The sequence below is a fragment of the Lipotes vexillifer genome, unplaced genomic scaffold (assembly GCF_000442215.2).
Source record: "Lipotes vexillifer unplaced genomic scaffold, Lipotes_vexillifer_v1.1 scaffold518, whole genome shotgun sequence".
Taxonomy (NCBI): Eukaryota; Metazoa; Chordata; class Mammalia; order Artiodactyla; family Lipotidae; genus Lipotes; species Lipotes vexillifer.
This window is the reverse complement of record NW_006780945.1, coordinates 886,221-897,925: the sequence shown is the minus strand read 5'-3', so window position 1 is coordinate 897,925 and position 11,705 is coordinate 886,221. Positions and strand designations below refer to the sequence as shown.

Genomic DNA, 11,705 nt, shown 5'->3' with positions numbered 1-11,705 from the left:
CAGCCATGGCTCACGGGCCTAGCCACTCGGCGGCATGTGGGATCTTCCCAGACCGGGGCACGAACCCGTGTCCCCTGCATTGGCAGGCAGACTCTCAACCACTGCGCCACCCGGGAAGCCCCTCATTTTCTTTTTTTGTAGTATCTTTGTCTGGTTTTGGTATCAGGGTGATGGTGGTCTCATAGAATGAGTTTGGGAGTGTTCCTTCCTCTGCAATTTTTTGGAAGAGTTTGAGAAGGATGGCTGTTAGCTCTTCTCTAAATATTTGACAGAATTCACCTGTGAAGCCATCTGGTCCTAGACTTTTTGTTTGTTGGAAGATTTTTAATCACAGTTTCAATTTCATTACTTGTGATTGGTCTGTTCATATTTTCTATTTCTTCCTGGTTCAGTCTTGGAAGGTTATACCTTTCTAAGAATTTGTTCATTTCTTCCAGGTTGTCCATTTAATTGGCATAGAGTTGCTTGTAGTAGTCTCTTACGATGCTTTGTATTTCTGCAGTGTCTGTTCTAACTTCTTTTTCATTTCTAATTTTATTGAGTCCGCTCCCTCTGTTTCTTGATGAGTCTGGCTAATGGTTTTTCAATTTTGTTTATCTTCTCAAAGAACCAGCTTTTAGGTTTATTGATCTTTGCTATTGTTTTCTTTGTTTCTATTTCATTTATTTCTGCTCTGATCTTTATGATTTCTTTCCTTCTGCTAACTTTGGGTTTTGTTTGTTCTTCTTTCTCTGGTTCCTTTAAGTGTAAGTTTAGATTGTTTGAGATTTTTCTTGTTACTTGAGGTAGGCTTGTATTGCTATAAAGTTCCTCCTAGAACTGCTTTTGTTGCATCCCATAGGTTTTGGATTATCATATTTTCATTGTAATTTGTCTCTAGGTATTTTTTGAAAAAAATCTGTAATTTCTATTGGTGACAAGTCATAGCTGTTGCTAATACCACTGCAGTGTGTTTCCTCCATTTGTAATAGAAATGCTAAGTTTCTGTTAGAGGACAGTGAAAATAAAGAGAATTTCCCCCCTAAGACCCCGGGTTAAAAATGTCTAATTTAGGGCTTCCCTGGTGGCGCAGTGGTTGAGAGTCCGCCTGCTGATGCAGGGGACGCGGGTTTGTGCCCCGGTCCGGGAAGATCCCCCATGCCGCGGAGCGGCTGGGCCCGTGAGCCATGGCCGCTCAGCCTGCGCATCCGGAGCCTGTGCTCCGCAACAGGAAAGGCCACAACAGTGAGAGGCCTGCGTACGGCAAAAAAAAAAAAAAAAGTCTAATTTAGGGAGAATTCCCTGGCAGTCCAGTGGTTAGGACTTGGCAGTTTCATTGCCATGGCCTGGGTTCAATCCCTGGTTGGGGAGCTAAGATCCTGCAGCACAGCCAAGAAAAAAATAAAAAAAAAGTCTAATTTAGAAAGATGCTATGCAGAGCCTCCTGGAGAGAGAGAAGAAAACTAAGATCTATTACATATTAAGAGAGGTGGGATCCACTCCTGGGGGATTTGTGGGAAGTGGTGGGAGGGCAGGCAACCATGAAGGCCTGCATGGAGGAAGTAGCATTTGAGTTGGGCTTTCACAGACTGCTAGGGCTCAGGCATGCAGAAACTAGGGTGGGAAAAGATCTGGGCAGAGCAGCAGAGGGAACCAGGCTGGGTGTGCCTAGTTTGGCAGGAAGGCGGGTAATGAGTTCCGTAAGTTGGTTTCCACAAGGAGCACTTGATCTGGACGGTCCCTTGTTTGCCAAGACCCAGCAACAGTTCAGAGGCTCAGGCATCAGCGCCACCCTGCTCGGCAGCTTGGCAGCGAGGATGCCTGGGCTTGCTGAGACCACAGACCCGCCTGGTTCTGGAGGGGAAAGAAGGGTGCCACTCAGGTTTGGGGGTGCTCAGGGATGAGTCCCAGCCAGCCCTCTGCTCCCCACCCCACAGCCTGTTCAGGAAGATGTGCTCCCTCAGGAAAGCTTGGAGATGTTATCTGCCAGGGTGGCTGCATTTTGACACTTCATTTCCATTACGGTAGCTTTAAGTTGCCCAATATATTCATTATTCTTGAAATGACTTGGCTCTTAAGGGGAAAGGGTAACTGACACTCTGCTCATGCCTGCATCTCACTCTGCCCTTGCCAGGACTGTCATGAAGGAGGGGAAATAGAATTCCAATAGGTTACATATCTTGCCAGAGGTCACATAACTAGTCCTGTGGAGGAGGTGGAATTTAAACCCAGAAGGTGCAACCTGAAAGTAATCCTAAACCTCGTATCATAAATGACCTTGTCTGGCTGCAGTACTGCTTACCAAAAAACAACAACAAAAAAGTCAAACAGAAACAAAAACAAACAAGCAAAAGCAGTTGAGCAAATGATAGTACTTAGCAAGCCACGCCTAACTTTGCTTGCATCTCTGAAAAAAAATGGAAATGGGATCCAAGCCGTGTCCCACAGTAGCACTTCTTTATGCTACTGACTGCTTTAAAACACTTCTGTTTATTTCAAAGTACTATATTTAGAGTATCTAAAAACTAAACAATTTAATGAGGCTTATAACAAAAACTGGCAGTCCCACGTCCCACCTCCTCTAGATTCTTGCTCCCATGGACAACCAGGTTCAACTCTTAGCCGTCTCTTCCAGCACTTACCTCCTCGTCTCTAAAGCACGTGCTTATAAGCCTTGAATACGTGAATGTCTGTGCTCCTATTTCTGGAAATTTTGATCCTTTATCGCTTCTCCTTTGTGTTGAGCTCCCCGTTGCTTGGATCCCAGGTCTCCCTTTCCCTTCGTTGATTTCTCTCATTTTTGAAAAGTGGGTGCTCTGGGGGCTTCCTGGGAATGGATGCAGAAGTGTCTGCAAATGTCTTGGTTCAGGCTTTGCCCATGATGGACAGTTTGGCTGGGTGTGGAATTCTAATATTTATTTATTTATTTATGGCTGCATCGGGCCTTTCTTGTGGCATACGGGATCTTTGGTTGTGGTGCGCGGGCTCCAGAGCACATGGGCTCTGCAGTTGTGGTGCGTGGGCTTAGTTGCCCCGTGGCATGTGGGATCTTAGTTCCCCGACGAGGGATTGAACCCGTGTCCCCTGCATTGGAAGGCAGATTCTCTACCACTGGACTACCAGGGAAGTCCCATGTATGGAATTCTAAATGGAAATCTTTACCCCTCAGAGTCTCAAAGGCCTGGCTCCATTGTCTTCTAGCTTCCAGCCCCTTGTTACTTGAAGCCACATTTCCTACTGTCACCACACTGCTCCCTTCCATCCCTTACTGCCTAGGCAAGAGCAGCCTCTTATTCTCTTTGCCCCTCCCCTCCCTGGCCTCCAATCCAACTCCCTCCAACTCCACTGGCCCAGAGGCCCCTGTCTTTTAAAATCCCTCCCGCCCTCCCCTGCTCTTTTTCTGTCCCTGTGCCCACCCTGCTGATTCTGCCTCACAGACGCCCAGAAACCGTGAGGAGTGGGGCAGAGATGCTGGAAACACCCCTAGGCTCATCAAATGTGTCCTCTTTATAAAAGTTACACCCCAAAGCCCGTGCTTCTTTCTCCCTCTACACCAAGGCATTTTTCCTGGAGAGGAGGCAGAGAGTCCTGTTAGAATCAGGACGACTCAGCGAATTTAACCTGAAGCAGCCGTCCAGGAGACTTGTCACTGCTTGGCCTCCAGACCTACTTGGAAGCACTTCTCCATAGCACTCTATAAAAATCGGGACTTCCCTGGTGGTCCAGTGGTTAGGACTCAGCGCTTGCACTGCGGGGGCCCAGGTCGATCCCCAGTTGGGGAACTGGGATCCCACAAGCATCACAGCAAAAAAAAAAAAAAAAAGAAAGAAAAATGGCAGTAGTGTTATAATGTAAACAAAGGTTAATAATCACAATATAGAACCTTCCCACAGGACAACATGGAAAGGACTAACAACCCAATAAAAAAGTAAATCCACAGAATAAATGACCCAAGGCACTTCACACCATGGAAGCAGAAAGGGGGCTGTTCTTCCTTTCTCTGCCCCTTTCAGAACATGGGCTCGGCTGGCTGGACACTTGTGTCAGGTGCTGGGGCTCTGGGATCAAGAGGGACAGTTAGAATCTGTGCGCCGGGACAGCCAGTGATGATGGCTACCTGGCCAGCTCAGTCCTGCATCCTGCCCTGCCCAGCCTTTCAGCTCCTGCTGTTAACCCAGCTGTCACACTGTCGGGCTGCCCAGTGTCACAACCTCCTTCCCGTGTTTGGGGACCTCCCCACCTTAGGAATCTTACTGGAAGCTCCTTGCCCAGGCTGCACCAATCAGAGGCCTGGCCCTGCTCTTGAACAGAGAGCCACACGGCTGAGGAGTGAGGCCACAAGATGGAGTCTGCAACCGTGGCAGCAGCCGAGGTCAGGTTATCATGTGGGGAGGGAGGTACACTTTATATAAAAATAGTTTGTAATTTTTGGAGTATGTGTTATCCTTTAATAAAAATTTTATTGTCAGATACTTACACGTGAGTATATAAAACGTGTATGCGCAGTGGGAAAAGTTATAAAGCAAACACCCTTGGAACCACCATCCAGATCAAGAAGTGGATCAAGTACAAAACTACTGCTCCCCTACGGCCCAGCACCCTCACTTCCAAAAACACAAGCACAAACATGTACAAGGATCTTTGCGGAAACATGTCCCGAAGAGCAAAAACCAAACTAAAAGGAGTTGGCAGTGTGCTGGCACCTACACGAATGACTGTGCTTAATCCCCACACCCCTGCTGGGGATAAGGTGGGGAAGATGGTGGCTGAGGCTCTGCCACAACAACTTGCCTGGTGGGATGGGGGGGGCAGGGGCACTAGCTGGCCTGACTCAAGGTTTCTTTATTTTGGTCCTTTGTATAAAAATAAAAAATCTTCAAGTGTTCATTGTTTCTCTGTTAAGCAATTCTTCTTTAGGAAATGTAGCCTACGTACGTAACAATAAATATGGCCAAAGCTTCCTGTTCAAAAATAGTCATCATGGCCATATTTTTAGAGCCCTCAAATAAAACGTTTTGAATGTCCAATAACGGGTAAACGAATTCTGATTAGAATTTGTCTTCGTCATTAGAATGACTGTCTATACTGTAGTCATTCAGAGAAAAGTTTGTAACAATGTGAAAAATGCTTGTTAAATAAAACATGCAGAAAACACAATTGTTTATGGAATACGAACACAAGGATGTACAAAGTAAAAGAGAAAAAGACCAAACTATACGAAATGTTAAGGAAAATAACAAAAAGAAAAGAGAGAAAGATGAGGAGGGAAAAGGTAAGTATCAATTTTCCCAAGATTTCCTCTAGGTATCGTTTGTTCCTCTGGGGCTGTTGCATGTATGATTTTGTCTGTCCCACTCTGTGGTGTGTCCCGCACCACACTCACTCTCCTGAAGGACCAGGAGCCCTGGGCACTGCACTAGCCTCTGAGGTCTAGGCAGTGCCTAGAACTGGGCTCCCATTTTACTTCCTTTAGCCCCTGTCCCCTTCAGAGAGGCTGGAAAAGTAAACTCCAGTTTGGAGGCTCCACCCACCTCTCTCTCCAAGTGGCCCAGCCTGGTCCTGACTCGATCTTCTGGCCACCAACTGGTCCCGCTAGAGCTGTGGCCTCAGGCCCCCAGGCCAGGGGCTGGGGCAGTTCTTGGGCCCACCAGGCCTGGTGGCACCTGGTCGACCCCGAGCTCCATCCCGTGCCTTCCTCAGCTGAGCCCTGAGGCCTCTTCCTGGAGCCCTGGAGGGAGCTTGGCCTCGGGCCGATGGCACAGGGTCAGGGTCCTACCCTCGAGGAGCCAGAAAACGGGGTGGAGGGGCCGGGAGAAGATGGCATGGAAGGTATACAAGGGTTGGGTCTTTGGTTCCAGGCTGTAGAAGGTGAGGCAGCCAGAGGTCAGGTCCAAATCCATGCCCAGGAGCCGCCCTGATACCCCCGGGAGGCGCCGGGCCTCCCCATTGTGCCAGGCCTGGGTGCTGTCCTCCTGAATGCAGAGCCCCCAGGAGCTGGGCCCGCGACCGATGTTGTCCGTGTGGGGCCCCAGCTTGCGCCTCGTCAGTTCTGAATAGGCAACGCCCAGCGTCACCGAGTGGTTGGACACACGTACCTCCCAGTAGTGCTGCCCGGCCTGGAAGCTCTGGGCACACTGCACTTGCCAGAGCTCGAAGCTGCCCGGCCCATCTGGGCCCCGGGGCTTGCGACAGTGCTTTACCCGCTGGTCCTGCTGAGACAGGTAGAAGTGACGGTTGGCGCTGATGGGGTCGAAGGTCAGGTTGCGATAATCTGTTGGGCAGAGATGGATGGAAGGTGAGCGGGCAAGGGTGCCTGTGCCTGGCCAGCATCCTGTCCCCAGAGGGGAGAGACAGCAACTGAAGGTCCACAGGCGGATCGCTAGACATCTGCCGGGGCGACTGCAAGCTGAGCTAACGTGGACATCATCTCAGCATCCGACCCTCCATGCAACCCCTGAGATGGGACCTTCCATCAGCCTCGTTTCACAGATGAGAAAACGGAGGTTCAGAAAGGTCACCTAACTTCGTAGTAAGTGGAAGAACTGTGATCGATCCCAGATTTGTGTGCCCAGAACCTCCTTCAACACTACACTGGCTGCACGTGTAAGAGGTGTGCATCCTGCAACAGGTGTGCAGGGGGGCGAGGCTAGCCCCAGGGAGGGGAGTGAAACAGACTTCCTGTACAATCACAGCATGTGCCCTGCACACACACGTGCGCACAGTGCACACGCACAGACCCACGTGTACACACAATGCACTCACACGCACACGCTCACACAGGTGCACATACATATTTGATGGGCCTTCTTACTCTGCCAGAGTTTCCTCCTCAGTGGACAAATGAGGCTCGGGACTGGTGCCAGGGGACCTGGGGTCTCTAGGGGGCAAAGCAGTGTTTTAGGGGAGTGATCTGGAGGGGAGCTCATGGGGGGCTGGGCCCTGACTCCATTACCACCCCAGTGGGAAGAACAGCTGGGCCCAGAGGGGTAGAGAGAGATCTGGGGTCAGCCTTACCCATGGAGCCAAAGTCAGCAGCCTCAGCTGGTGCTCCGGGGTGGCCCCCCTCTTCCAGGACGAGGGCACAGAGCTGGCTCAGGGACTCCTTCAGGCCACCCAGCTGCTGATCTTCGTCCCAGTGTGGGAGAGCCAGTGGCCCAAGAGGGCCTGGGGGCGCCAGGAGCTGTGATTCCTGAGCCCCGGGGACAGCTGCAGTAAGCTGGAGCACGAGGGGCAGGCACACTGGTTCCCCACCCTGCCGCCCCAAGGCCTGGTACCTGGAGGAAGGTCCGGTCGTCCAACTGCTCCAGGAGGTTGCGAATCCTGTGGTCACAGCAAGACAAGGCCTCCAGGTGGCCCTGCAGTCGCTGTTTCTCGTCCCGGGCCTGTTCCAGCGCCTGTGTCTTGGCCACCTCGATGTCCCTCAGGGCCAAGTCCCGCTGCATCTCCAGGGCCTGCAGCAGGCGGTTGAACTTGCCAGAGATCACGGAGGTCAGGGTGCAGGCTGAGCTCTGGGTGGGCACAGAAGTCGAGGGCAGCCAGGTCCCTGGGCTGCCCGCTGGCCTGAGGGGTGGGTATGTGGGGAGCCATGGTCCCTGGAATCTCTCCCCCCCATTCAGCCCTTCCTTTCCTGCTGCCAGGAGGCATTTTCAAGGCAGCTTACACCTACTGCCCAGTGTCGCAGGGACCAGCCGGTGGCTGCTTGAAGGACACAGCATGAGGACATGGAGGGCATGGAACAGACAGGCCTTATACCTGGATCTGGCTGCTTCGCTGCTGCAGTTCCTGTAGCTGGCTCTCAGCCTGGGTGGCCTGCTGCTGGGTGACCTCCAGTGTGGCTCTCAGCTGGGCCTGTGGTGCCCACCAGGGGACAAGTGACAAGAGGGGGCCAGGATCGGCTGTGAAGTTCCCCCCTCAGCCAGTCAAAACACCTGCAGGTGCTGGGCATCCCCTCCTCATGCCACCCCAGGTGAGGACAGCACGCAGAGCATCAGCCCTGGTGTGAGCCCCGGGAGAATTGGGTCAGAGTCCCAGGGAGGGCTGGACAAGGCCCCTTCCCCACCGGGAGCAAGGTGGTGCAGAGGCCTTGGGCTGAAGACAAGCAACCTGGAGCGAAGCAGCCCCCCACTACCCCCAGTCAATAAATGGGAGCTTACGCGGCCTTGAGGGGAAGGGGCGACGACCCAAAGCACCAAACTTTTTTGACAGGTGGGCAGTGCACCGCAGGTATAAGGTGGGTTCTTCCAAATGCCTGGCCAGTCCTCAGGCCCAGCTTTGGACATGAGGGGGAAGGGGGCACCCCTATTTGGTTGTGACCTGTCTGGTCTCCTCGAGGATCAAAATGCTATACTCTCGTAGTTCAGGACTGCGCATCTGCTAGGATTTGGTTCCCTGTACCAGGTCCAGAGCCTGTCTTGATTCTTCTTGTCCTGGCAACACTTTGATGGAAGGACTGATATTATCCCCGATTCACAGGTCAGAGAAGTTGACAACTTGGCCAAAGTAATCAGGTCTTCCTAAGTGCAACACTTGTGCCTCTGTTCAGGCCTCACCGCCTCCGGCACGGTAAAACATGCTGAGGGTAGGAGGGGGCAGGGCAGACTTTTCTGGTTCACCCTGACTCTCCCCCAAGGGCACACATCCAGCCCCTCACACCCCAGCGTCACTTCCCCTCTCCCTAGCCAAATGGTAGCTCCGGCAGACTGCCACGGGCTGTACCACCTGTTCCTCCCTCTCTCCCTGTTGCTGCCCTCCACTTCAAGCTTCGATGCTTACAGCAAGGTCTTTGGCCCCACAAGCAGCAACACCCTGTCCTTACTCTGTGGCTTCGGCAGCCACAGGGATCATCCTCCACATTCTGGCTCTGGGCTCCTTGACCTCCTCAGTCCATCTCAGCCACTCAGCCCTGTAACTTCACCCTGGACCCGTCACCAGCTCTAACATCTCTATTCCAAGCATCCGTTTTCTGACCACCACCTCCTTTCAAACCAGAATAAAAACAGGGCCAAGCGAAGCTGCTGAAGCTGCCAGCCCCGCCCGGGCGCAGAGAGCAGGGCGGGGTCCCCCGAGGGTCACCTCGCGCTCCCGGCGCTCGGCGTCCAGCAGCGTCCGCTCGTGGAGGCGACACTCGCGCACGGTGCACACGCTGCACACGCAGAGGCCCTCGGTGCTGCAGAAAAGGTCGAGCGGCCTCCCGTGCCGGGGACAGCACGCGCCGGGGCCGGGGTCGGGCGCCGGCCGGACGCGCAGCTCCTCCAGCACGCCGCTCAGAGCCACGTTGCGGCGCAGCTCGGCGCTGTCGGGGAGGGGCTCCCGGCACTCTGGGCACACCTTCTCGCTGCGGCCCAACCAGTCCTGGATACAGGCCCTGCAGAAGTTGTGGCCGCAGAACAGCGTCACCGGGTCCTGGTAGAGCTCCAGGCAGATGGCACAGGTCAACCTGTCCTCCAGCCCCTGCGCGGCCATGGCGGCGGCGGGCGGCCCCAGGCGCGCGGGCGCAAGGCCGGGGCCTCTTAAAGGGACCGCCGGCGCCCGGGTGTGGGTGCGGCGGGCGGAGCCAGGACTCGTCTGGGAAGACGAACTTGACAGCCCTTCTTCCGCCCGGACCAGCCGCCACTCCCAGAGCGCTCGCTCCACCCTGCGCCGACTGCTGCGGGATTGGCTTCCCATTCCGGTGCTCGGACCCTGTCAACTCCGAGCCACCCCTGCCTGCCTTTTACCACCCCAGACTGGGAGTTGGGGTCCAGCTCTCTCTGGGACCTCCATCCTGCTTCCCTACATCCTCAGTCCAGCAGCTCCCGTGCAGGGAATCTGGACACAAGAGGCTTGGGAAACCCGTTGGGCCTCCTGGCTGAGGGCCACCACCAGAACCTCTTCTGAGCCCCTAATCTGAAAATCTCATGCAAATGCTACTAACAACAAGGGCTGTTATCTACCTCCCGGGGGTTTTGGCGATTAAATGGAACAGGACCGCACATGGGAGTGCCTGGCAATGAGCATGGGGCACACAGCTAGTGCTCATTAGATGCTCTCTCCTGACCCGAGGGGCCCTGCTGCACTTTTTCCTTGAGCTGAATTTCAGGCACTTGCCGGATTAGGGTGTCTCCCTTCTCTAGGTTATGCCTAATTTCGGTGCTTTTCAAGTAAACAGTGAGGTGGAAGTTTCTGGTTACCAAGAGACAGAGGCCAAAAAACAGTGGTTCCTTCCTACCCCCTTTAATGGAAACTCAAAGCAAGCTTAACCTGCACTTGGAATCCCCTCTTGGTGTCAGCCCTCTGCTGGGGAGAGTTCCTTGTTTGCAGGTCCCAAGTGTTCTGGAACCTCACTTTTTAGAGAGGTGGTTCCCCTGCAGCTGAGCACAGAAGGATCCTGACTGCTAACCCACCTGCCCTGGGGCAGTGTGTGCTGGGCCAGCCTGAGTTGGAGGAGGGTTAACTCTTTCTTTCCAAAGGAGCTGGCCTAATTTTGTGGCAGAGTGTCCTCTCCCTTTGATGCAGCAAAAGCATATTATGTCTTCTGTGTGACAGTATGTGAAGTTTCTCTTGCTGGAAAAGGTGCGTTGATCTCTTGACTGGCTAACAGACAGTCTTTGCCTTTAGAGAGGAGAAATACCCTAACCATCCAGCAAGCACTCAGGAGCTTTCTGGGTCCTGAGCAGGGGGCGTGCCCAGAGATCTCTGAGACCTGCCTTTGCCCCACCTGACAAGGCTTCTTATTCAAAGCATCTGGAGGCCAGGAGCCTGTGAAGAGCCGGCAAGGCAAGGGGCCAATGCCCAGGGCTGGCAAATTTCTTTCAAGAGGCCTGTGGGAGCAGCCCGGGCCCACTGCCTGCTTTTCTTCTGCACCCGTCTTCAGCCAGTGGATCGCAGGGCCTCTGACACCCTCAGGAAGCAGAGGTGAGGGGTCACCTCCTGGGGTGGGAGGCAGCCTTCTTCCCACCCATAAAGCAAGAGTCCCACCAGGGGGCATCCTGGCTGCTCCCAGAACACAGACCCGGACCAGCTACAGCAAAAATCAATATATTCATACCCCCAACTCCCCAGCCTTCTTCACTCCCAAGCCCTGGGCCTGCTGGGAGGGCAGCAGAGGGTCTGCCTCAGGCAGGCCGGAGAACCCCAATGCTTTCCCCCCTTGGCACTGTGTCTCTATTGCTCCCGCCTGCAGAGCCTGACAGGGCGGCCTGAGAGGCCCAGTCCACTCTCTGAAGGGGGTGGCACTCCAGCCACTCAGTAGATGCCATAGGTGGGTTCGTGACTGTCTCTGTACCGGTCCAGGTAGCGCAGGGGCTGCCGGTGGGGGAAGCGCTTCTGCTTAGGGTGATAAGGGGGCGGCCGCATAAACTCAAACACGGGCTCTCGCATGTCTGCAAGAAGAGTGAAGGAGCGTGTGTGTGGACTGCTGCTGGCCTGAGCCCGTCTGCCAGGTGGGACTGCCCAGGCTGGTACCACCCAGCCAGCCCATCCCAGGAGTGGCACGCCTGCTGGTGGCCCTCTCCTGACAGGCACTCCTCCTGGCCAGTCAGGAGAGGTCTGTGAGCTCAGGCCAGCCGCCCCCTCCTCCAGCCCACTCTGCCCTTACCCAGGAGCTGGTGGAAGATGTGGGTGACCGAGTCATCCCAGCGGCACTGGAAGAAGGCCAGGCCAGCTGGAGTCATGGCATCTTGGTGTTTCTTGTAGAAATCAAAAGTGTGGAAGGTCCGCTGGGCAAGCTGGTAGCTGGAGGAAGAGCG

The 11,705-nt window shown here is 54.1% G+C and overlaps 2 protein-coding genes across 2 annotated transcripts in view; both read right to left on the bottom strand.

Moving 5' to 3' along the window:
• Positions 1 to 5,675: 5,675 nt before the first annotated feature.
• On the bottom strand, positions 5,676 to 9,441 carry TRIM65 (tripartite motif containing 65). The gene is made up of 6 exons (XM_007454408.1): positions 9,052 to 9,441; positions 7,732 to 7,827; positions 7,254 to 7,487; positions 6,994 to 7,168; positions 6,791 to 6,856; positions 5,676 to 6,250 (listed from the first exon to the last, which is right to left on the bottom strand). The coding sequence occupies exons 1-6, from the start codon at positions 9,439 to 9,441 to the stop codon at positions 5,676 to 5,678; spliced, it is 1,536 nt and encodes a 511-aa protein (XP_007454470.1).
• Positions 9,442 to 10,979: 1,538 nt separating this feature from the next.
• Positions 10,980 to 11,705, bottom strand: part of MRPL38 (mitochondrial ribosomal protein L38) — a 5,108-nt gene continuing 4,382 nt past the window's right edge. Inside the window, exons 8-9 of the mRNA XM_007454330.1 lie at positions 11,555 to 11,691; positions 10,980 to 11,339 (exon numbers count right to left, since the gene is read on the bottom strand). Coding sequence (XP_007454392.1) covers positions 11,203 to 11,339; positions 11,555 to 11,691 — 274 coding nt within the window. The 3' untranslated portion in view covers positions 10,980 to 11,202. The remainder of the gene's footprint in view (positions 11,340 to 11,554; positions 11,692 to 11,705) is intronic.